The 22,184-nt window shown below is 32.1% G+C and overlaps 2 protein-coding genes across 3 annotated transcripts; one reads left to right on the forward strand and one right to left on the reverse strand.

Moving 5' to 3' along the window:
• Positions 1-135: 135 nt before the first annotated feature.
• On the forward strand, positions 136-11,977 carry LOC103488094 (chaperone protein dnaJ 1, mitochondrial). 2 transcript variants are annotated; one of them, XM_017044501.2, is made up of 20 exons: positions 136-285; positions 369-474; positions 662-748; positions 834-925; positions 2,572-2,655; positions 2,759-2,797; positions 2,990-3,100; positions 3,179-3,220; positions 3,305-3,392; positions 3,942-4,006; positions 4,090-4,152; positions 4,255-4,327; positions 4,971-5,062; positions 5,996-6,067; positions 6,577-6,633; positions 8,231-8,279; positions 8,348-8,417; positions 9,252-9,341; positions 11,191-11,422; positions 11,654-11,977. In XM_017044501.2, the coding sequence occupies exons 1-19, from the start codon at positions 259-261 to the stop codon at positions 11,216-11,218; spliced, it is 1,335 nt and encodes a 444-aa protein (XP_016899990.1). In that variant the 5' UTR covers positions 136-258; the 3' UTR covers positions 11,219-11,422; positions 11,654-11,977. The 2 variants fall into 2 exon arrangements, with proteins under 2 accessions (XP_016899990.1, XP_050938290.1); XM_051082333.1 differs by having other exon boundaries at positions 11,227-11,422.
• Positions 11,978-14,035: 2,058 nt separating this feature from the next.
• LOC103488092 (purine permease 3-like) lies at positions 14,036-16,549 on the reverse strand. The gene is made up of 2 exons (XM_008446654.2): positions 15,572-16,549; positions 14,036-14,544 (listed from the first exon to the last, which is right to left on the reverse strand). Exons 1-2 carry the CDS (start codon positions 16,334-16,336, stop codon positions 14,185-14,187), a joined length of 1,125 nt encoding a protein of 374 aa, XP_008444876.2. The 5' UTR covers positions 16,337-16,549; the 3' UTR covers positions 14,036-14,184.
• Between the last annotated feature and the right edge of the window lie 5,635 nt (positions 16,550-22,184).

The raw sequence follows: 22,184 nt of genomic DNA on the forward strand, positions 1-22,184 counted from the left end.
ATCTCCAGAGTCCATACCATTAGCGAGCAGTGTATAAGCATACAATAACACACTAAACCCCCGAGTCCCCGTCTGTGGGATTACTGAACATCGTGCTTGGCCGGTGACCGGTGAATTAGTTCATTTTCGTCGTTCGAGTTCATTCGATTAGTCTTCGGTCACATTCAACCGGTTGATGCAATTCTGATTTTTTAATATATTGAAGTTCTGGTGACTGGCTATTGTATTTCTGCGTATTTCCTGCGATTTTGCTTCGTTATGAAACGCCTCGGCTGGCTAGGGCTGGTGAGTTTATACGTATCAATTTTTATGATCAACTGTCTTCATCGGTGCTCTTTAAGAATGTTGTCTGATGCTATTAAGTATAGTGCCGGCGGCAATTACTTTCATCTGAAGGCGTAGGGCCGTCCATTGACTTACGACTCTCGCACGGAAAAGTTTCATCGTTACGTCAGTTTTTTACATATGCTCGAGGTAATTCCCTGGTCTCCATTTCAGCTGAAGGGTTGATGAACTCACTATTTCGGAGTTACTAACACTCTTTGAAGCAACTCATTTCTTTCTTCTTCGCTCTTTGTCATTTCCATGCATTTTGTTCTGAACATCTGGAATTGATTTTCTGTTTGTTGCTTCACTTTCTCGGGTTCTACATGTAAATCAGCGTCGCAAGCATTTCCTTCTGCCGTAGGGAACGGTCCTGACTTTTCCACAGCATTTCCGGCGAGTAGACGTTTCATACATCGCACAGGTGTTTCATACTGTACAATCCGAATATGTACTGTAATATTGAAAACTTGCTCATCCAAAGACTATCGTTTTATGCTTGTCTCTAGGATCATGTCGTTCTATTGAACGAGATTACTATGAAATTCTGGGGGTTCAACACAATGCCAGTCGAGAAGAGATTAAAAAGGCATATCATGCGGTGAGTGGACTAATGAAATCCAATGTGATTGTAGCTTCTATTTTTCGCTTATACATGTGTGAAACTTCCCCCTCAACTATGGCATTACCTTCTATGTGCGAAGTAAATGTCTTGTATAGTCGCGTTCTATGCATTATATTCATCAATAGCTTATTTCTATGGGTTTTTGAACTTTTATACGTACTTTCTTTTAGTGTTGATCTTTATTCAAAGTTCAATCAATACTTGTTTTGAGTTCTATCCTAAAACTTTTTAGTTTTTATGTTGTATTTAACAAAAAGTTTATTTAGTAATTTTGAGATTTCATAATACACTTGGATGCATGTAGCTTGGAATACAGGTTTACATGATAGCATGCAATTTATACTAAATTCTAGGGCACAATGCACTTTTGGTCCCCGAGTTTGATGTTTATGTCTATTTGGTGCCTGAAGTTTAAAAAGAGACATTTTTATCCCTAAGGTTTGAAAAATGCTTCTAAATAGTCACTAAGTTAATTTTACAGTTAGTCGACTAACGGAAAAGTGACGTGACATGTTGAGTTGGCAAATTCTAAATGAGGTGTAAATTTTACTTATCTTATTTTCTTTTTAATCTTAGGTGGATTTTTTTTTCTCTCCAACTGTTTTTTTCTTTCTTCCTCTTTCACGTATCCAGACCCATTCTCCTCTTATTCCTTATTTTTCATGGCTTCTATGCAGACGTTTTGATCTTTGAACTTCAAACCCTCCACAAATTGTAACCAAAATTTGGAAAGTGTCTTAATTTCAGGCAAAGAAAACTGAGAAAGATGGAAATGTGTCTTAAGACAGTGACTAAAATTTAAGTTGAATCATAGTCAAGTGTCTCAATTTCAAATCTGATTGGGCTTGGTCGTGCGGTATGGATTTAGAGTTTAAAATTTAAAGTTGATAATTTTTTGCTGAGACGAAGTCTCGAAAGATAAAGAATAAGAGAGGAGGAATGTGTATGGCATGAAGAGTTGGGAAAAATAAAATAAAATAATAAAATAAATCTCCTTTTGAATGGTCTGAGAAGCAAAAACCACCACCTTCCCAAGTTCTCAAATTTTTATTCTTTTTCCAGATCTTAGTTTTTTGTTCTCCCAGATTTTTTTTGTTCTCTTTCTTTCCATGTCTTTTAATTAGTCCTTCTCTTAATGTTGGGTGTGGGGTGTACATGAAGAAGGGTCTTTTGGGCATATATGTGAGAGATAGCTTCTTCTCCATGTTACAGAAAGATGAATGATGAGGGGAGAGAGAAATTTGATAGAGAAGAGAAAGGGAAAACTGAAAAGTAGAAAGCAAAGCGGAAACAAATTATCCATCTCATTCAAAAATATATATTTAAATTAGTAAGAAATCCACCTCATTTAAAATATGCCAACTCGATATGTCACGTCATTTTTCTGTTAGTTAACCAACGGTTAAATTAACTTAGACACATTTTAAAAGCACTTTCCAAACTTCAGGGACCAAAGTGTCTCATTTCTGGTTAAAAATGCCTAATAAGATTGATGAAAATTCTGCTTGTTGTTGATCAATTGTAGTGATCCCATTTCTTGTGACCTCTTGTATCCCCTCTCTTTGCAGCGGATTCTTCATTCTTCTTATTCACTTGCTAAAGTTATTGATTATCTTGTGCAGTTGGCGAAAAAGTACCATCCGGATGCAAATAAAAACAATCCTTCTGCCAAAAAGAAATTTCAGGAGATAAGAGAAGCCTATGAGGTTTGTAGGTGTTATTGGTTGAGTTTTTCACATCTTGTTTTTACTATGGTTGTTTGTTTATTACCTACAGCCGATTAATTTATTCTCTTTTTGGATATTTCAGACTCTGCAGGATTCTGAGAAGAGATCCCAATATGACCAGGTGGCATTCCCTAAGTTGCTAGAGAAATATCCTATTGGCTTCTGCTGCTTGTGCTATAATTTTTCTTCTGACATGTGCTATAATTTTTCTTCTTATCAGTTTCTTTTCTTATTAACCCCATAAGTGTATGAATAAGTACATATAGCTGTTTTTTTACTGACATGTTTGTACTGTGTATCTATGTTGCTGAAGAGGCGTAGTGGAGAGTTTGAGAATGTAGGGTTTGGTGCTGGTGATGCGGACGGGTTTAGCTATACTTATCGTACCCATTTTTCTGACTCATTTCAAAAGATTTTCTCTGAGGTACTTTGCTTTTTTTTAACCTCTTTTTCTTACTTATCAATTGAATTGGAAGTTCTAAAGTAATTTGATGCTTCACAGATCTTTGAACATGAGACCAGCCGTCGTCCCTCAGATATTCAGGTTCTTAGTCTATTCCCAGTTTTTATTTTACTCAATTCTCTGAAATTTCTAATGTAAACCTATAATATGTTTGATATTGTGTAGGTTGACCTGCTGTTATCTTTTGCTGAAGCTGCGAAAGGATGCACTAAGGATTTGTCCTTTGATGCTCTGGTTCCCTGTGATTCTTGCTGTAAGGCTAGTTGTCTGCAAAACTCTAGTCGTGTTGTATAGATATACATGCATACACAAAAGAAATTTGATTCCAGCTTAATGATACCGAGAATTTTATTTAGAGCCTATGAATTGGATGGCTGTTGGAAACCATATGGCAACTCTGTTTTCATACTGAACATAGAAATTAAAGTATCAAAATTCTTATATATTTAGACTCAGAAGGTACATTAATATCTTTTACTCATGCATAGGAAGATCCTTTTTTTTTTTTTTTTTTTTTTTTTTTTTTTTTTTTAATGTAATCATCTTTTACAAATAACCAGTTTTAGTTTTGAAATAATAGAAACTATCAGTTTTCAGATGGAGCAAAAATCATTTTGATGTGATAGTCACAATTGTCCTGAAGAATCTGTTCTGACATTAACTAAATCGTGATGATTGCTTGAATTGTAATTTTTATCTTATTGCCTTGTGTTTGCCCTCAGTTTATTCATTCAAAGTAATAAAAGAGTTTTAACAATTTTGTTCCCTCTTTAAAGTTCATGGGCTTTTGCCTTTGTTTTAGATGGCCGTGGCTATCCAGTACATGCAACGAAAAGAAGCTGCCCTACCTGCAGAGGTTTAGGTAGAGTAAGTGTCTTCAAATTGGAACCATTCAGTGTCAGATTGTCCTGCTATTGTCTTTTGGATTTGAGTGTTTTAAGTTTCATCAGGTTACTATTCCTCCATTTACATCGACGTGCACTACTTGCCGAGGATCAGGTCAAATCATTGAGGTTTGGTGTATACTTCAAAAAATTTAGTTCTTTGAACCTTCTTCCTCTCTAATCTTGTTTCAGTGATTTATTTCTTTGTTTTTCTTTTCTGGTTTATTTCAGGAATCATGTGGGCAATGCAGGGGAACGGGGGTTGTGGAGGGTGTCATGAAGGTTACAGTTACTATACCTGCTGGTTGGTCTTCACCACTTGATTTTGTTTATCATGTTGGTTGACTGAAATAAAATATAATCAATATACTATGTAGAATAACGCTTTCTTTGGGTAACTGCAACACTTTAGTCTACTTAAAGAATTGAAATTAATTAGATTGCATTAGATGTTATTTCTTTCAGTTGTCAGTTGTCTATTTAGAATGTACGTCCATTTAGTGAAAAAGAAAAAGAAAGAAAAGGAAAGAGATAACTCAATTTCGTAAATATTAATTTTTTTTTATACGAGTATTTTATATTTTCAAAAGGTTGACTTCTAGTATAATTATTATACTAGAAGTCTTTTTTAATTCTGTGAAGAGCTTTGTTTTTTTTATTATTTTTTTTCTTACTTGAAACAGGCTTGTGTGGGTATTAATAATTATTATACTTGAACGGAAGAGAAAATGAGATACGACAATGAATTAAACTTGAATGTGATGTCCAAAAACCTGAGTTAGGTTACATTGGAATGGTTCACAAGAATTTTATTCCTCAGTGTTCTTCAATTGTGTAATTACTGGGACAACTTTTAACTCAAAAGAATATATGAAACTTCACAATGATTTCTATTTCCTATAGTTGTTTTTTAATATATTTTGTTTGTAATTTTTGGTGTGCATTAGGGGTTGATTCTGGAGATACTATTTGTGTATCAAAAGCTGGTAATAGTGGCGGACGAGAAACTCATCCTGGCAACTTGATCATTACATTGAAGGCAAAAACAACTGATTTTTTTTAGCTTCTTTTACCAATATCTGCTCTTGAAAAAGCACATGTTTTGCTGTTGAAATGATGAGAATTCTACATTTAAAAAAACTAAGGGATTCACTCTTTTTACAAGATAGATGAACTACTTCTCTCATTGCCAATTGATTTTGACATGAAACCCCATAATATCAAATAAAATGGTAGTGATATATAAATAAATGTATGTTCAACCACTGGCTTAAACTTTTGGGTAAATTGGTGAGTTAAGATGATATTAGAGTAGGTGGTTTAGGGAAGTCCTATGTTCAAGCTCCTGCATTGTTGTTTTCTCTTCAATTAAAATTGATTTCCATTTGTTGGGTCTTTCAAATATTTCAAACCCACTGGCTTAAGATTTTGGATGAATCGATGATTTAAGACTTGCTAACTCATGCTCATTACGACCACCCATTCCTTTTCCTTGCTTCAAGAGAACTAAGCTCTCCTTGTAGGGATGAAAGAATGAACGGAAATTTTCATTACTAGAGAGAAATCAACAAAAGACTTTATGGAAAAGTGCCATGAAATAATTTTCAGAAGATTCGAAGCAAAATGATCTATTGGAAGGAGGAGCTTGATATGATAGATCCTTTCGTTCTTTCGAATCATAAATCAAAAGGAAAACTAAAAGCTTAATGTCTCGTAAAGTAAAAAGCACTCAAAGATTTGGATAGGAACTCCCGGAAGAAAGCTCATATCAATTGAAGTTTTTTTCCTTATGGAGAAAAAATAGATTTTGATTCTTGATTGTTCACGTGTTCTTTATTACATATCAATGAAAGTTTTGTTTCCCATGGAATTGTTTTCTGAAGTGTTTTTAGTTATAAATGTCAAATTGCTAGATTGATATAGGGATAGCCATTTCTCCTACTAGTCTAATGTTCATTTTTCAATGTTTTAGGTTGCTGAAGATCGTGTCTTTAAGAGAGAAGGTGTGGATATTTATGTGGATTCTAATATCAGCTTTACTCAAGTGAGAAATTAAATCCTTATCAGGGTTTTGAATTGATAATTTTTCATGAGTGGATATACTTTTTATTAGTTTTGGAAATTTTTCTCCAGTCAACCGGATCTGCTCACTTGTCATGCATATTTTCTAAATTAGTTTATTCTCATTATTCAAACCTAATACATTTGACCCTTGTGCTGATAGTTATTGCACTTCATTAATTAGGATTCACCAAGTAAACATCTGTTATTAATATCTGTCTTATGTCTGTGAGCCATATTTACTATCCATCGTGCCCATTTTTCACTTATTCTGTGAGACTTTCCGATTTTTCTCTTTACTGCCAATTGTTTCTTCTTCTTAGTTTTGTAAATATAGTGGTCAGTGGTTTCTTCCCGTCTGATTCGTATGTTTTTAGATTTTGTTTTACTTGCTTTTTGTTTTTATTGTGTTATTCGTTAAATACCATTGCTTTTTTGCATATTTCTATAAATTTTATATTCATCTAATTTGATTGCAAATTGCTCTTGCAGGCTATTCTTGGGGGCAAGGTTGAGGTTCCAACATTGTCAGGCAGGATGCAAATAGAAGTAATGATTTAAATTATCGTTCGTCAATTTTTTTTCTTACATCAAGTTCTTTTCCTTTATTTCGAAATAGTCTGCAACTACCAGGACTCAAATAGAAGCATGTTTTATGCTTAGAACTTTTAGTTTTGATAAAAAATCATTATTGCACTTAAGAAAGCAAGGTATCAAAAACAGCAAACGGAGTTCCAAATGACAATCTGGTTGGACAGTTAGCCAGTTGTTGCACGTTTGGGTTAGACAGACTCTGGTGGAGTGCAATGAGCTATTAGCCTCTAATTGCAGTTTTGCTTCTCCATAGCTGTCTTTTGGTTGGTCCTTTGAAGAGTGGATGCAAGTATAGCTTATAGTCCAACTTATCTTTTTAGCTCATTACGATATTATTAAATGTACTTCAAAGAATGATGGGATTTGACTTGCAATAGTATTTCTGTGGATGAGTATGGCTTTATTTCAAGTTTATTGGCTAAATTGGAAGGATTTACTTTATCAAATAAATAATACCATGGATAAGAGAATGTGGTGGCTAAAATTTTCATCTCCAATTCTTGCTTATAATTTTTTGTTAATTCTGACAAATGCAGTCAACACTGCACTTGCCAAGTGAATTGGATAAAGACAGTGCTAAAGTGATCTGGAGGTGTAGAGTTAGATCCTTCTTATGTACTCTTTGGCTAGAAATAACTCATTTGGCATCACTTCGGGTACTTGTCCTGCATATGGCTGGGGTGGCCTTCTCTAGAAGTTATGTAGTATTTTTTTTCTTTATTATTTTGGACATGAGATTAGTTTTGATGGTCTTTTCCCACCAGGTACTTTTCTTCCTCGGCCATTAGTTGTTACCTCTTTCTTTTGTTCTCTTCTTAATAATATACTACATCTCTCGTCCAAAAAAATAAACACAGGAAGGAAGTTCTTTCTTAGGTCGGTTTCCTAGGAGTACTAGCGGCAAAGCTCAACAAAGAAATCATATCAGTCTTATTTTCTTCAACTTTATTGGTACTCCTCATAGAAGTCAGGCAGAATTGAGGCACACATTCCCCTTCATTATTGAAAAGAATTGCAAAAACTCCTTAAAAGTTTCTGTTTTCAAGACTCGAATGTTTTCTCTAGGATGTTAGTAGATGACCTTCCATCTTGCTTAGGGTTCTTAAGAAAAAAAAATCTAGATTCGTCTGTTATCTAATGGAGCTCTTTCTTGGAAATTTTGGCTTGAGCGTTAACCGAAAGATACGTTCATGAAGAGCTGCATGAATCATTCACAAGGGGCTAATGCAGTCCTTATTTCGGAAACTCTAAGATATCTAAAATGCAAGGATAGATTCCTGTTTCTTAAATTTTCTACAGAGCCAGCAGGTAAAACTTCTAGTTTTTTTTTTTTTTGGCTATTTCAGAGCCAGCAGGTAAGACTCCTAGTTTTCTTTTTGGTGCTATTTCGGTATTAATTTACTTACATAGGATGTATTATGTTAATTAAAAAGTAGAAGACTAATCTCTTGTTATTATTTATACATTTAATTTTCAGAAAATAAATAGTGAGCACGACTAATGCAATTTAAAGTTTTAACCTTGCTTGATGGTGCTTTTATTCTTAAATCAGATACCAAAAGGCGTTCAGCCAGGACAACTATTAACACTGAGAGGGAAAGGTATGCCTTTTCACCTCATCTTTTCATAGCACTTTAAGCCAGAATATCTAACCATGGAACTGGTCCAGGATTGCCGAAACATGGATTTTTTGTTGATCGTGGAGATCAGTATGTGCGATTCCGTATTAAGTTTCCAACGTAGGTTATGGATTATCTTTTTCTACTTTTTATCATATTAACTCTTGTATTTTTACTAGAAGCTTTTTTGGCAAAAGTTTTGATTATTCACTCATCAATTAAACTTGAAATCCAGTAGTTAATAATTATTGGGGGTGTCCAGAATCATGCACGAGAATGTTATTCTGAGTATCAGATTTTGTGATCTGATAATATATATGTAGTCACTAGAACTGAGCTCTTACTGGATGGATGGAGTTGAATTCTTTAGTCTTGTTGGTGCGACGATTCATTGAGATCCAGATACCATGTCCTCTTCTTTATAGTAGCTTCTCTGACTAGCAATTGAACGAGTGAAGTTCTATTTTTTCAAATTTTTAGTTGATAATAATATCCTTAAGTGATGAATTTGATATCAGTCTCCTAGTCGCTACTTTTAGTTGTCTATGTGTGAAAATATTATGATTCAGCAAAAATTTAGCTTCTGATTGAACTCAGGTTACTGATGCGTGGACATGGGGCTTTTTATCTGAATTTTTCTATCTTCTCCTTTCACATTTCGTTTTAATTTTTCTTCCCTTCTAACAGTTAGGGTAGGCTGCATCTTTGTCGTTTAGGCTTTTACTGTTAGATGACAAGAGAAATGTTCTTTTGCGGCTACTCTTAGGACCTTTATGACATTGGCTTTGAAGGTCTTTCTGAGACTTAATCGTAGATTCTAACCTTGGGATCTTTTTTTATCATCACTTATTTATAATGTTCATGTTTTCTCTTCAACTTTCTTACATTTCATTTTTAACAGTAAACTGCAGGATGTATACAAACTGATTCACGTTTTCTTTCATTGATTTTTAGTGAAATAAGCGAACGCCAGCGTGCCATTTTAGAAGAGTTTGCTGAAGAAGAAATAAAGCATGGGATTGGCAACTCAAATGAAGCAAGTTGGTCAGTTTTCTCCTTATGCGTACCCTGCATGACTAATGTTTCATTTTTGCTGTTATGCTAGGTTTATTATTCATTTGATGAGGGATACGTAATCATAAATTGGTCTTGTTCTTTCCATATTCCTTTTCTAAGTCCTAAAATCTTGCGAGAGAAATCTTCTAATACAAAGAACTAATGACATTCTAACAAATGATCTTAAATTGTGTACTCGGTAAATACGTAGCACACTAAAGGTAGCTCTAACGTGGGCAAGGGTCAGCAAACTGTAAATTGAATAGGCCAGACATTTTTACCATTTAAGTGTGATGAGACCATTAAAAAAAGTTATGGATAGTTCATTCTTCATTTTGGTCTCACAATATGGCAAGGAAAGAGCCTTTGGATGTCTCAGGAGAATGTTGGGAACAAGTCTGATCAGGGGAGGTGAGATCAAGCAGCAGGAAATACCCATTTTCAAAGGTGGAGATCTGTATGGGTAAGTGTTTAAAGAAGAAGTGCTAGTTTCAAGATCCATGTGGACAAGCTGATGGATGAAGAAAAATTGGGAATGGTTGCAATTGGGATGGATTGAGAGAGTTTGACATGGCTTCGTTGGTAGGCTAGCCACAGACCAATAAGGCAATAAGCAGTTGGGAGAGATGTTGGCTTGACCTCCGTCCTCAAATACCATAAGAGGAGATGTAATATGAAAGGTTTTCCCACATTAATATAATATGTCAAGACAGCAGCATACATGGACATCGTGACACTGATAATTCAAGTCATTTGTGTCATGGATAAAATTTTGGGTGGAAGATATATGGCCTAAAAAAAGAGATCATTTTATGTTGGTTGCTATCCTCACTCAACCAAACCACAAAGTATAATTGGCCGAGAACAAATCCTAGGATGAACAAGAAAGGTTTTCAATGTAAAAATAGCTCGACTGGTACAGGGTTAGCATCAGAGGCTAACTACTGAAGAATTGAAGTGGTGAAGGGGAGAGGTTTATATCTTCAACTTGCTACAAAGCACTAACACTCCGAAAATGGCCATGTGTTGGTATTGCACACGTGTGATACCATCTCAACACGTCCGACACACAAAATAGTATCTTTTTATTTTTCTTTACCACATGCTGGCGGCCACTGCCGATCTTTTTCTTCTTTTATTAAGGACAATGATTTGTCAGCCCATTTAAGTCCATCAGCGGCTATTTAGGGAGTTAGAATCTGATCAGGATTATTGGAAATTTAAGGTGTTGAAATGTGCGTGGAATTGAGAGCAGAATAAATATGGGATCGTGAGGCGTGAAAATGATGAAAAGAGATGATCAAATTGAAAACTTCTGGAATAGAACGAGTTTAGTACTACAATTTGTGCTTGAACCGCTCAATCAAAACATGGATTTTGGATTAAATTACATTACATTTCAATTCCATATTAGTCTAACAAACAACCCGTGTCCAACCCATTTTTCTCTTTTACGGTTTTCCAGCACTCACCCATTGATTGTTCCATCTTTAAAACCCACTGGTGGTCACTCACTCTTCCATCCTCGAAAGTTCAAAACATCAATATTCTCTTGTTCTTTTCATTAAAAGTATGGATGCTCTTTTGATGTTTGAAGGCAATCTGCACAAATAGTTATTTTTGTAAGAAAATTGAACGTGCCATGTCTATTATTTGTTAACATGAAACTTTGAGTTCGTATCCATAAAAGGAGGTCCCTTCCCAAGCCCTCAATCCACACATTGTTTTGCAAATTCTAATTTGATATATTTTTTCAGATCCAATTCATTTCTTACTCAGTGGCTTCTTTACCTACTCTTCTATTCTGATTGTAATGAAGATCCTGAAATGAAAACAGGCTTTATCAGCAGCTCTCTACTGGTTGAACTTTCAGGTGGCAACGAATTGTTAACCATGTTGGGGAACCTATGTTTGTTCTTGAACTGTCCCTATTGATCTTGATCGTTGTGCTCCTAACTTCAAGGGGCTGAATGAGGTCCAGAGGTTTCGATGGTACATATTTTTGCAAGTCTCTATTGAAGTGGGAAGTCGATCTACTCATTCAATAAAGTACTGTTGATAGATACAAGGTATGTTCTATTTTCTGTGGTGTTTCTTCTTTCCCTGTCTAATTGGTCGTTTTAATTAATAACTAGTTTTTTGTTTGCCAATCTTAAATACTATTTTAATTGAACAGATCATGTTTGCAAATCTTCAACTTTACATGTCACCGACTATTCATCTTAAAGTCTAAACTCACATATCCTCGAACTGTCTTTTAATCTGTGGTCTACTTCATTTCCCATTGCTAAATTTTGCAGGTCAATTTTTTGGTACCTGAGTTGCGGATTCGAATTTGTAGATTACCCGAGTGAAGAACTTAGTTCAGAAATTTTACATATAGATATTACAATGAGTTGATGGAAGATCTCTGAATCTCTTTCTCTGGAAGGAAGGAAGTTGTTGTATCTTTTCTTCGTTTCTCCGTAAGCTTTCATGCAGTGGAGCACTACCGTTGGGATTTTGAGATTCTCAGCGGCTCAGGCTTTTGCTATCAATTCTTACAACTGACTCAGAAATACAAACTGTTTGAATCAGCAGCGACTTCATATATTAATGGTAACATACTAATTAATATTCTATTATATCATATCTATGTTGATCACTCCAATATTTCCTTCTCCATCTCCATCTCCACTGTATCTGTTTGGACTCTTCTGTGGCTATAATTTGAACTCGATCGCTATAATTTTATAAAGCCTCGTAAACACGAGGACTTTTATCAAACTATTGATACTCAATTCTAATTATAGAACATAAGGTGAAATTCCAACTGTAAAACTATAGATAGATTTATTTAAATTTAAGAATTAAATGGATGACGTTAGAAGTTAATGATTAAAATCGATTTAACTTAGACAGTAAAAATCAAAATGATTAAAAGTAGAAATAAGAATAATAATAGTAGTAGGAGGAGGAGGAAGAATAATGATTGATGAAAGACAATTTTACACAACACAAATTCATTGGATTCTGTCACTGTCCCTCTCAATCATAATCTTTCCCCAAACCCTGTGGTCCTCAATTTCCGGCCACCCCAATTTATTATCCTTCCAACCTGTAATTTCCAATTTCTTTTTCTAACGGCAAAATTGTCCTTCACATTTGAGGTTTTTAAAATGAATGCTTTAGTTTTGGAAGTGTGAGAAATAGTTTTAAATGACCTTCCTTTTTCTTTTTCTTGCAATAAATTTTCAAATTGAAAAGAAAGATTATTCGATACTATAAATTGAAAGATTTGATTGGGCCGGTTAGGTTTTCTTCTATAAAATTTGTTAGGGTTTAAAACACGCAAAACCAAAAAAAAAATTTGGTTTTGGAGGGAGAAAATGGAGGGGTTTATTCCAAAAGAAAATTGCAGAATTTGATCGCGACGAAGAAGTAAAGGGTTGGAAGTACTGAAATTTCTTTAAGAAAATGGGAGGTAGAGATTTGAAAAATTAAAGAATAGTTTAGATTTTGTAAACCAATTCTATGCTCGAAATTCTCGCTCACAAGATTGGCTAGAGATTTGTGGGGATGATGAGTGGAATGGAGAGTTAGGGGAACTTAGAAATTGTTCTTGTTAATTCCATAAATTAACAAAAAAAAAAAAAAAAAACCGCGATGAAAGATTGAAGGAGGGGAAGAGGGAAGGAATGCCACATGATAAGAAAATAATATTAAAATAATATATCTTTGCCAAACTAATCCTATTTGATGGTTACATCAACTAACTTTATGAGTCATTTAGAATTATTTCACAAACCTTGGAGACTATAATGTTCATTTTAAAATTTTAGGGACCAAAAATATAAAACCTCAAACCTCAAATACCAAAAGTATATTTGCCCTTTTTGTAAAGAAGAAAACGTATAAAATCTTATTTCTGGTTTAATATAAAACCCTTTTAAAGAGGTAAAAGATCTCAAAAAAAAAAAAAAAAAAGAAAAAAAAAAAAAAAGGAAACCCTACTTTAAAATATAAAATTGGTGCCAAATCACTTTTTGTATTTTTTTTAAAATACTTTTGAAATGTTAATAAAAGTCAAAATTATAATATTATCTATTTTATGTAGCCCACACTTAGTTACATTATTATAAGTTTCGATAAAATTTTGTCATGTAACAATTAATAGTTCAGTAGTATCATTGAGCGAGTTATGCAAATCTACATGCATAATTATTCATCTATTATTATAAACTAAAAGATTAAATACTCAATTCCTAACGTAACTTCTTATTGGAACACAACATAATCATAAATCATCAATTCAAACCAAAAGTTGATATTAACCAGAAAGAAGATATTATTGAAGGTATTCGAAGCAACCACACCAATACACTTTTATTAGTTTATAGATTTATACTTTGAAATATTTTCAACCATTAACAATTTTTTTTCTTTTGAAAAATCGAATCACGTATATAATAATTAAATTATGAAAGGAAATTTTGGAACCCTATAAATGATGGTTGGTTGTGTGGTTAGTGAATTTAGTATGATTGCAAGTCCACATCCATCCGCGTGCTCTAATAAAAAAAGAAAAGCAAAAACAAGAAAAAAGATACTTTGTTTGCAGTTTAGTGTAATAATAACTACTAATATGTGACATCGACATAAAGGTAGCACTAGAATGACCTAAACTAAGGGATGTAAATAGATACGTACAATACATGTTTAATTAATCGTAATTTGATATGTGACAAATTTTAAATTTTTTTTTTTTGTTGTTCCTTGTTCTTAATATCAAAGTAGAATATATAGAGATAGATGGTTGGGGGATACAATATGGGAAAGAGAAAAGAAATAATCAAACATTTTGATTGGGAGGGGGTGTTGTTGTTCCTAATTCAGCTTTTTGAAGCTCTATTGATTTCACCTTCTTGGTTTGCTTATATTCTCCGTAAAAATAAGACACAAATCCCCATAGGTTGAGAGCCAAAGAAACTCCTTTTTCTGCTTGAAATTTCTCCCGGAAAAATATGACGGCCAGAATTTCGACCGCCGGCAATAAGAGTGCAATTACTATGCCGGAAAATAAAGAGGATGAGTAAAAGATGACTCCAACTGCTCCGATGAAGAAACATTGCCATATTACGCAACTCATAACTAATACAACGTAGTATTTTGTATTTCCAAGTCCAAATTCTCTTCCTTCTCTTGGTATTGCCTGTTTCAATTTTCATTATATTATAATTAGTTTCCTTTCGCAATAAACACATAACTCATTCACATATCCTGTAAGTTTATAACCATTACCAACATTACTTCACTTATTTCATCTTTAATTGGGTTTTGAGTTCATCTCTCAATTTACACTCCTATTTTGGATTTTAATCAAAAAAGTTACAATTAATTAAGTTTAATTGTATTTTCATTATCATTAAAATTATTTTAAATTAATCAATAAATATCAACGACTAAAATTAATTCTTTAATGGGTAAACTTTTAAACTTTAGAAACTAAATAAAATTAGATCTAAAGTTTAAGAACAAAAAAAAAATATATATATATAATATATTTCTATAGGGATGTATTTTTTTCTTCTTTTTAAGTCAAGGTGAGTAGTAAGTGGTTGCTTAATCTACTGATGGATGTTGATTTCAAGTTTCTTATGGAAAAAAACATTAATAACACAAGTCAAATGGATTGAGATTTGGTTGGATTCCCTATAGCTAGGTAAAGCCTTGACACCGACTAGTTAAAGACAAGTTCCAATAAAGAATAGAAACGTGTAAGGAAAATGAGGTATGTAAATTATGAGGTGAGATATGATTTTGGGACACTACAAGTTTGTGCCAAACAAATAATTATAATAACCAAGAGTAGGACCCAACATGACAATTAATATTAACTAATGCACATGAAATCTTCTAACTTTTAAAAAGATAAGATACATACAGTTAGGGTTGAAGATTCAAAACAGATTCTAACTAAAATCCATCAACTTTCTAAACCTAATTTCAACTGATCATATATATATATATATATCATACAACTTAACTTTACCCCATTTGATGGGTAATATAATTGCTTTTCCTCCCCCCCCCCCCCCCCCCCCCTTCTTTGTAAAATATACTTTTGAGTTTGACTAACACTGTCCTTTTTTGTCTTCTATTGATTAGAGTAAACTTAATTAATGCAATCATTAATGAATGAAGGAGAAAATGGAAGAAAATGAGATAGAGATTGTAACCTGAAAATCATTGTTGATTAACATTCCAATGGTGCAAAGAACAGTTCCGGATATAGCCATCACCAACTGAATTTCCAATATCAATGTATATGTTAGACTCTGTTTGGTTTTCTTATACATCAATTCAATCAACGGCAATATCAATCCATACAACACCGCCGCCCCCAACGTCATCAAAAACCCTGCTATGTACTCTCCATTCGATTCTCCCGCCGGCCGATCTCCACTAGAGTGCAATGCTAATATTGCCCCTCCCATCGTTAACAACACCACCGAATTTACTGTGTAGCTCGTGAACTTTTGTTTCACCAACAAATACGCAAACCCCGCCGTGAACGCCAACTGCGACGCGATTATCAGCGACGATGTCGATACAGGCAGCCTTGCCATTCCGTAAGCGAAGAGGTAGTTGTCTAGTCCCGTGAGAGCCCCGATTACGGCCGAACCAAACAACAAAAGCGGCTCCCTCATGAAAATCAACTTCGTTTTACTTCCGGCGGTGGCTGTGCGGCGGCGATGGATGTAACTTATGGCTAAAGGAATGAGGATGATGGGCCAACCGCCGGAGAACAGCCAACTGGAGAGCCACACGCGGTTACCGCCGTGGATGAAGTAGAGACGGAGAATCAGAGGACCGCCGCAGTTGCCGACGGACATCAAGATGGAATTGAAGGCGAGGAGGACTTTTTGCATGGTGGGATTCCGGCTTTTTGTTCCATTTGTTGGTGGTTGATCGTCTTTTGTTGGGGATGATTGGGAATACATTTTTTTTTCTTCTTTCTAATTTTCTGGGGAATTTGGGTGAAGGATTTGGGAAGAAGAAGGCGATATTTATGAACAAAAATTGAGGTGGGAGAGGGAAATGAGTGGGGACTTCAATTATTGGGACATTTCAAGTTCACACACACACATATACACATGCATATCTTTAACATGTGCTATATATTTGTCTTTGTGTTAATCTTTATTTACTTATTTTATCACCTATCATTTGGTAATTAATACACACACACACACACACATATATATATATATATATTTTGATTCAGATGATCATTAATTATTCATTATTATTAGTAGAATTCCAAATTATTAATGTAGGTTGCTATTAAAAGAGCCGACATAATATAATGGAAAGTCATTGTTGAGTTGAGTAATTTTAGAATTGGAGAGTCAAGGTTTTGAATCAAGTTAAAATAGTGGTAAAGTTTGAAAGAGACTGATCCTTCCTAACAAGACAAATTTCGATTTCATTCTTTTCTATCATTTTACACCGTTGGATCCATACTAATCTATTCTATGCTTTTTCTTTTTTTTATAAATGTCATCCATTTATCTTCTTCACAATAATGTAAATATTTCTTCTTTTCTTTTTTGGGGTTACATAATCATTTCTACTTTTTCTTTTTACTTTGAATCTCTTATACCTCTCACTGCAAACAAACAGTTCCTCACTATGTGTATATATATATATATATATATATATATATATATAAATAATCATACTGTTAAAATTTTATACAACGGAGACACTATATAATAAATACATTGTAAAATTTGAACTCATAATCTATTAGTCGTAAGAATAAGAGGACATTCTAATATAATATTTCAAAACTAATATTAAAATATAACTCTTTTATATATATATATATATATATTTTGATGAAAAGGATATTATAATTTAATTTTAAAATGGGGAAGTTTCTTTGGTCAAAAAATATGGAAAGTATTGGGCTAAAAGTCCCATGAAGAAAGTATGAGAAAATAAAATAACCATCATAATTGTTAATTGTAGTACACAAACGACACACGGCAGGCACTCTATTTAAGATATCCATTACTACCCTAACCTACTTCCCATGGTACCGACCTCTTATTTTTTTTTGGTTAAATATCCATTTATACTCATAAATTTTGAAATTTAACTTGTATTTCACAGTCAATCGATCAAATTTAGGATCAGAACTGAGACGCTAATAAGTCTAGATTAATACGATTATTAATTTGAGGTTAAAATCGATATAATTTTTTAAGTTGGTAGTTTAAATTAGTATAATTACTAGTTTAAGGTTTAAATTAATACAAACTCAAAGTCACAGAAGAAAAATGTGGCTGAATTCGATTTCAAGTATTAGTTGCTTCGCCACATCAAAACTTAGGCTTAAAAACTATGATTATCATATTTATCTATTACATAAATTATGAACACGAAAACAAAAGCAAAAACTTTGGCTCCACAGTGCAATTGAATTATAAGGTGACAATTTATATTTATGATTGTGTTTTTTAAGAAAATATCACTACAAAACTAAGAAATTGGAAAAGTACTTTATATGGATTCCATTGTAATATATGTATTAGTTTTTTTACATTTTTTTTTTTGTTACACTTAGTAATATGTTGTAGATGATTTAAATGTCAATCTCACTAAAAAAAATTTCACATCAACGTAGAAAGAAAGAGAGAAAAAAAAAACTATGTAACTAAAAATGTGATGGGAAACTATGTTTGATCTTAATTTTGTTTTTTTGTTCAATCTATGAAGTATATGAATAAACTTTTAATAGTGTATGTGGGACCAAAGAGAATAATAATTTGTTTTGAAGATGAAATGTGAACATCACTTTTATTTTTCTTCCTAATGTCTTTTTCCCTGGTTGGTTTTGGGATTTGTCACACTATACTTTTCAAGGTGTTTATCCAAATATTAGAAAAGAAATGTGTTGATAAGTAAATAATTGACCTTCATTAGTTGAAGCATATAATAAGTTAGTTTTAAGTTAAACTTTTGATCTTTAATTGGTGAATTGCATTAATTGGATCTTTAAGAATCACTTGGACACTCAAAGTTCATAATGAATCTAGAAATTCAGATTTATTCACCATCTTTAATATTGCATCAAGTACTTGTTTCATAATATGCATTTTCATTTATTTTAGTAGTTAAAATGACTTAAAATTAAATGTTGTATCCTTAAGTATAACATTTTAAATTAATATAAGTTAAACTATTAATTATGTGATATTTTTATAGGGATTTATAAACAATTCAAAACAATCGAGTTAAAATATTAGATGAAGAATATTCAATGTTAAGATTGGCACAATGAATAAAAATAAATTATGTGGTTCTTAATTATTATCTATACATTGAAAATTGAAAGTGATCACAACATGCAACATTAATAAAAGCAGCTTAGCAAAAAAAACTCCATAATTACTTTACTTTAATTATATTTTACCAAAAAAAAAAAAGATAGATAGAAAACTCAAATTTTTATATTCTTTTAATTTCATTTTTGTATTATACAAAATAAGAAATATAATTGAAAAAAACACACACACAATAAATGGTTCAATATCATTTAATGTTACACTAACAATGCAAGTTTGAAACAAAATTGATTGTGAAGTTGAAAATGAATTCTTCCTTAGAAAGAAAGAAGCATAAAAAAAAAGAATATGATCTTTGATGCTAAAATTGATACACGTATAATTATTTTAATTTGTTGTAAAAAAATGGACAAAATTGGGCAAATTGCTAATCATACAAAATGGTCTCAATTCCTTTAGTCAATTCTCAATCAGGTCCTTTCCCACTAATATATCCAAAGGCTACAATTTGCTAACCTAAAGTTGATAAATCATTACATTCTTGGTTTATTAACATATACTTAAGACTACATTTCATAAAACCCTCGTCACTTACTCCCTATTTTATTGGTCAACAAAATTCATATCCTCCCTCGAAAGAATATCTTCATTATTAACAAAATTTATATATTTCTATCGACTATAGACTAAATGACCGATAGAAGTTTATTAATGATAAATATTGTTTATATATTATAATTAGGTTAATTTAAAACATGGTATAAATATGTTAATGTTGAAAGAAGGATTTTGGAAGGAAAATAGAAAAGATCAGAGAGTATTATTGTAGATAAAATATTAAATAGGTAATGAAGACACATGCATATTGGTGTAGTAAAGCTAATGTGAATAATAAATATAAAAATTAAGATTGAATAGGAAAATACAAAAATAATAACAATATATTGAGTGGTTCAAACTTCAAAAGTGAAAGAACATTGTGTCCCCATTCACGTGTGTTTGCAATAGTAAGAAATCATTCAAATTAAGAAAAGAGAAAAAATAAAAAGGCTAAATAAAGTGCTTTACTTTAGTTCTGTCCAGCAGCTTCCTCAGTCTACGAGAGACATCCAATTTAAATAACCATCTTTTTTTTTTTATTATTATTTAAAAAAACAAAATTCTATCCAACTCTCTCCCTAAATTATTTAAAATTTTTATTATATTTTTTGTAAATAGTTTTATTTATTTTTTTTTAATGTTTTTTATAACAAAAGAATGTCAAAGAATATTCATATATAAATGTGCATGGAATGTTTTATGATTCTCTCATGACAATACAATATTTAACTAACAAAATATTTTGATGGGTAAAATCTGGGTTCAAGCTTAGATTGGGCTTGGGGCCCAATAATATATACTTAATATCTTGATATATCTTCGTGCTTAGATTGGGCATGGGCCTGGGCCCAACATAAACTCAAAAATAAGAGATGACAAAAAGTTTTAAAACATGATCTCTTCAACCACAGTATATGATATTAGTGCTATCCGACCCCTTCCAAAATAAGGCTTTGACTTGAATCAATCTTCTTGCATGCAATTCTTTTATATTATTATCAAATAAATTTATAAATTTTTAATTTTGTGTTTAATAGAGGAAAAGATGATGATTCCTTATTTCACTTTGACCCAAATTCTAATTTTATATATAATAAGTTGATTGTTTTTTAGAAAATAAATCAATAGGTTTATTGTTGTACTATAAGTTTGAAATCAAATATTTCCAAAAGATGGGGTATTTATTTGTGAGAAAATAAACAAAACTTTTAAATGCAAAAAAAAAAAAGAAAAAGAAATAAAATTAATATCGAATAGAGATTTTCTTTTCATAGTCTTTATGTGTTTGATAGGAAATCAATATAAGTTCGATACAAAGTTTCTTATTAGATTTTAAATTGTTAATATATCTTTTTAATTCTTTAATTTAAAGTAGCTATCTAATTTGTATTTAATTATAAACGCCTTCCTTCAATAGAAAAAACAAGCATGAAAGTGAGATTTACATTAAAAATAGACTAAAAATTAACTTTATTATCATTAAATAGATTGATGAGACTAAAAGTGGAAGAAAAAGGTCAGGTCCATCATCATGATAATATGAAATAATCAAGCAAAAAGACAAATATAAAATAAGTAAATTTATGGAGAAAAATTTGGCAAACCAACTAAAAGTTGGAAGAAGTGGTTTTTTTTTAAAAAAAAAAATTTCTCTTCATTTACTTTTTTTTTTTTTTTTTAATGGGTTCTTTTAATCTCTAAAGTTTACATTTTCTTTAGAGACCAACATAGATATTATTATGGAGCCATAAATAAGTTAAAAGTTGAGGTATGTTGAGATTAGGATGGAGAGTAGAGAAGTTTGGTGAAGGAGATGAGATAAACGGCGGTGATAACGGAGAGGTAAGGATAATTAATATAGATTAATAATGAACTATATAATATAAGTGCGTTGTTAGGTTAAAAAGGGTTACAAGTGGTTGTTGTTACTTTAGGGATTAATTATTTCTATAAAACGACCAATCAATTTCCACTTATCAACATATCGCCTCTAAACTTTCAATTTGTTCACATTACATTTCAATTTTTTTAATCATTTATTAAGTTTTTGCTACTGACTTCATTTTAATTATTGGATTTCTCGTTTCATAATCAATTTATTATTAATTTTGCAATTATTAACCAATTTTCTAAACATAAGTTATATATTTACAAATAAATTAATAATAATTTATTGTTACCTAAATTTTAGTGTATAAGTTTGAGTAATTTTGTGATTTATAAATATATAATATGAAATATATTTAAATATATTTTAAAATTAGAATCCAATGTTTGAATCTAACACTAAACGCATATATAAAAACATATTGTTGCACTTCGGTCTTCAACGCAAAATTCGTCTAGATCTGGCAAATATTAGTTAAAAAAGAAAACGAGACAACAACTGAACGACAACAGAACAAATTGATAAAGGAACAAAAACTGCAAAACAAAACTAGATTAGTAGATGGTTGTGTCGCGGAACACGCTCTTTTTAAGACGTTTCGTGGCTATGCTCTGAATTGTGCAAACAAAATAATGTCTTTTCATCCCCATGATAAAACAACTTTTTTTGTCAATCTGTTTTGCACAAAAACCAATTGGAATCAAACCACTCAGATAGTCACAGCTCGAGAAACTTTAACAGAGTGAGAATTGTGAGAAGATTGTTTTTTGTTTTGTGTTTTGAGACGTACACCGAGGGATGTATATATAGCACGAGAAGGATCGACCAATGGTTAAATTTATTAAGAAAACGTTATTCACTTAATTATGAACGGTCATAAATTAATTATAATGAAACGTAAATAACGTAATAACAAAATTCAATTCTTTAAAACGTTAGAAAATTAAAAGAAAGTATATATTATCTTATCTCTCCTCTCCTCGCCACACCCGATGGTGCGCGTGTGGA

Source organism: Cucumis melo, chromosome 3, assembly GCF_025177605.1.
Source record: "Cucumis melo cultivar AY chromosome 3, USDA_Cmelo_AY_1.0, whole genome shotgun sequence".
In the NCBI taxonomy this organism is placed as follows: Eukaryota; Viridiplantae; Streptophyta; class Magnoliopsida; order Cucurbitales; family Cucurbitaceae; genus Cucumis; species Cucumis melo.

Excerpts from the sequence above, each read along its gene's own strand:
- LOC103488094 (XM_051082333.1), top strand. The coding sequence starts at position 259 with ATGAAACGCCTCGGCTGGCTAGGGCTG. Across the intron at positions 926-2,571 it reads TTAAAAAGGCATATCATGCG|TTGGCGAAAAAGTACCATCC; the intron begins GTGAGTGGACTA and ends TATCTTGTGCAG. Across the intron at positions 4,007-4,089 it reads CCTGCAGAGGTTTAGGTAGA|GTTACTATTCCTCCATTTAC; the intron begins GTAAGTGTCTTC and ends AAGTTTCATCAG.
- LOC103488092 (XM_008446654.2), bottom strand. The coding sequence starts at position 16,336 with ATGTATTCCCAATCATCCCCAACAAAAGACGATCAACCACCAACAAAT. Across the intron at positions 14,545-15,571 it reads TAATCAACAATGATTTTCAG|GCAATACCAAGAGAAGGAAG; the intron begins GTTACAATCTCT and ends AAATTGAAACAG.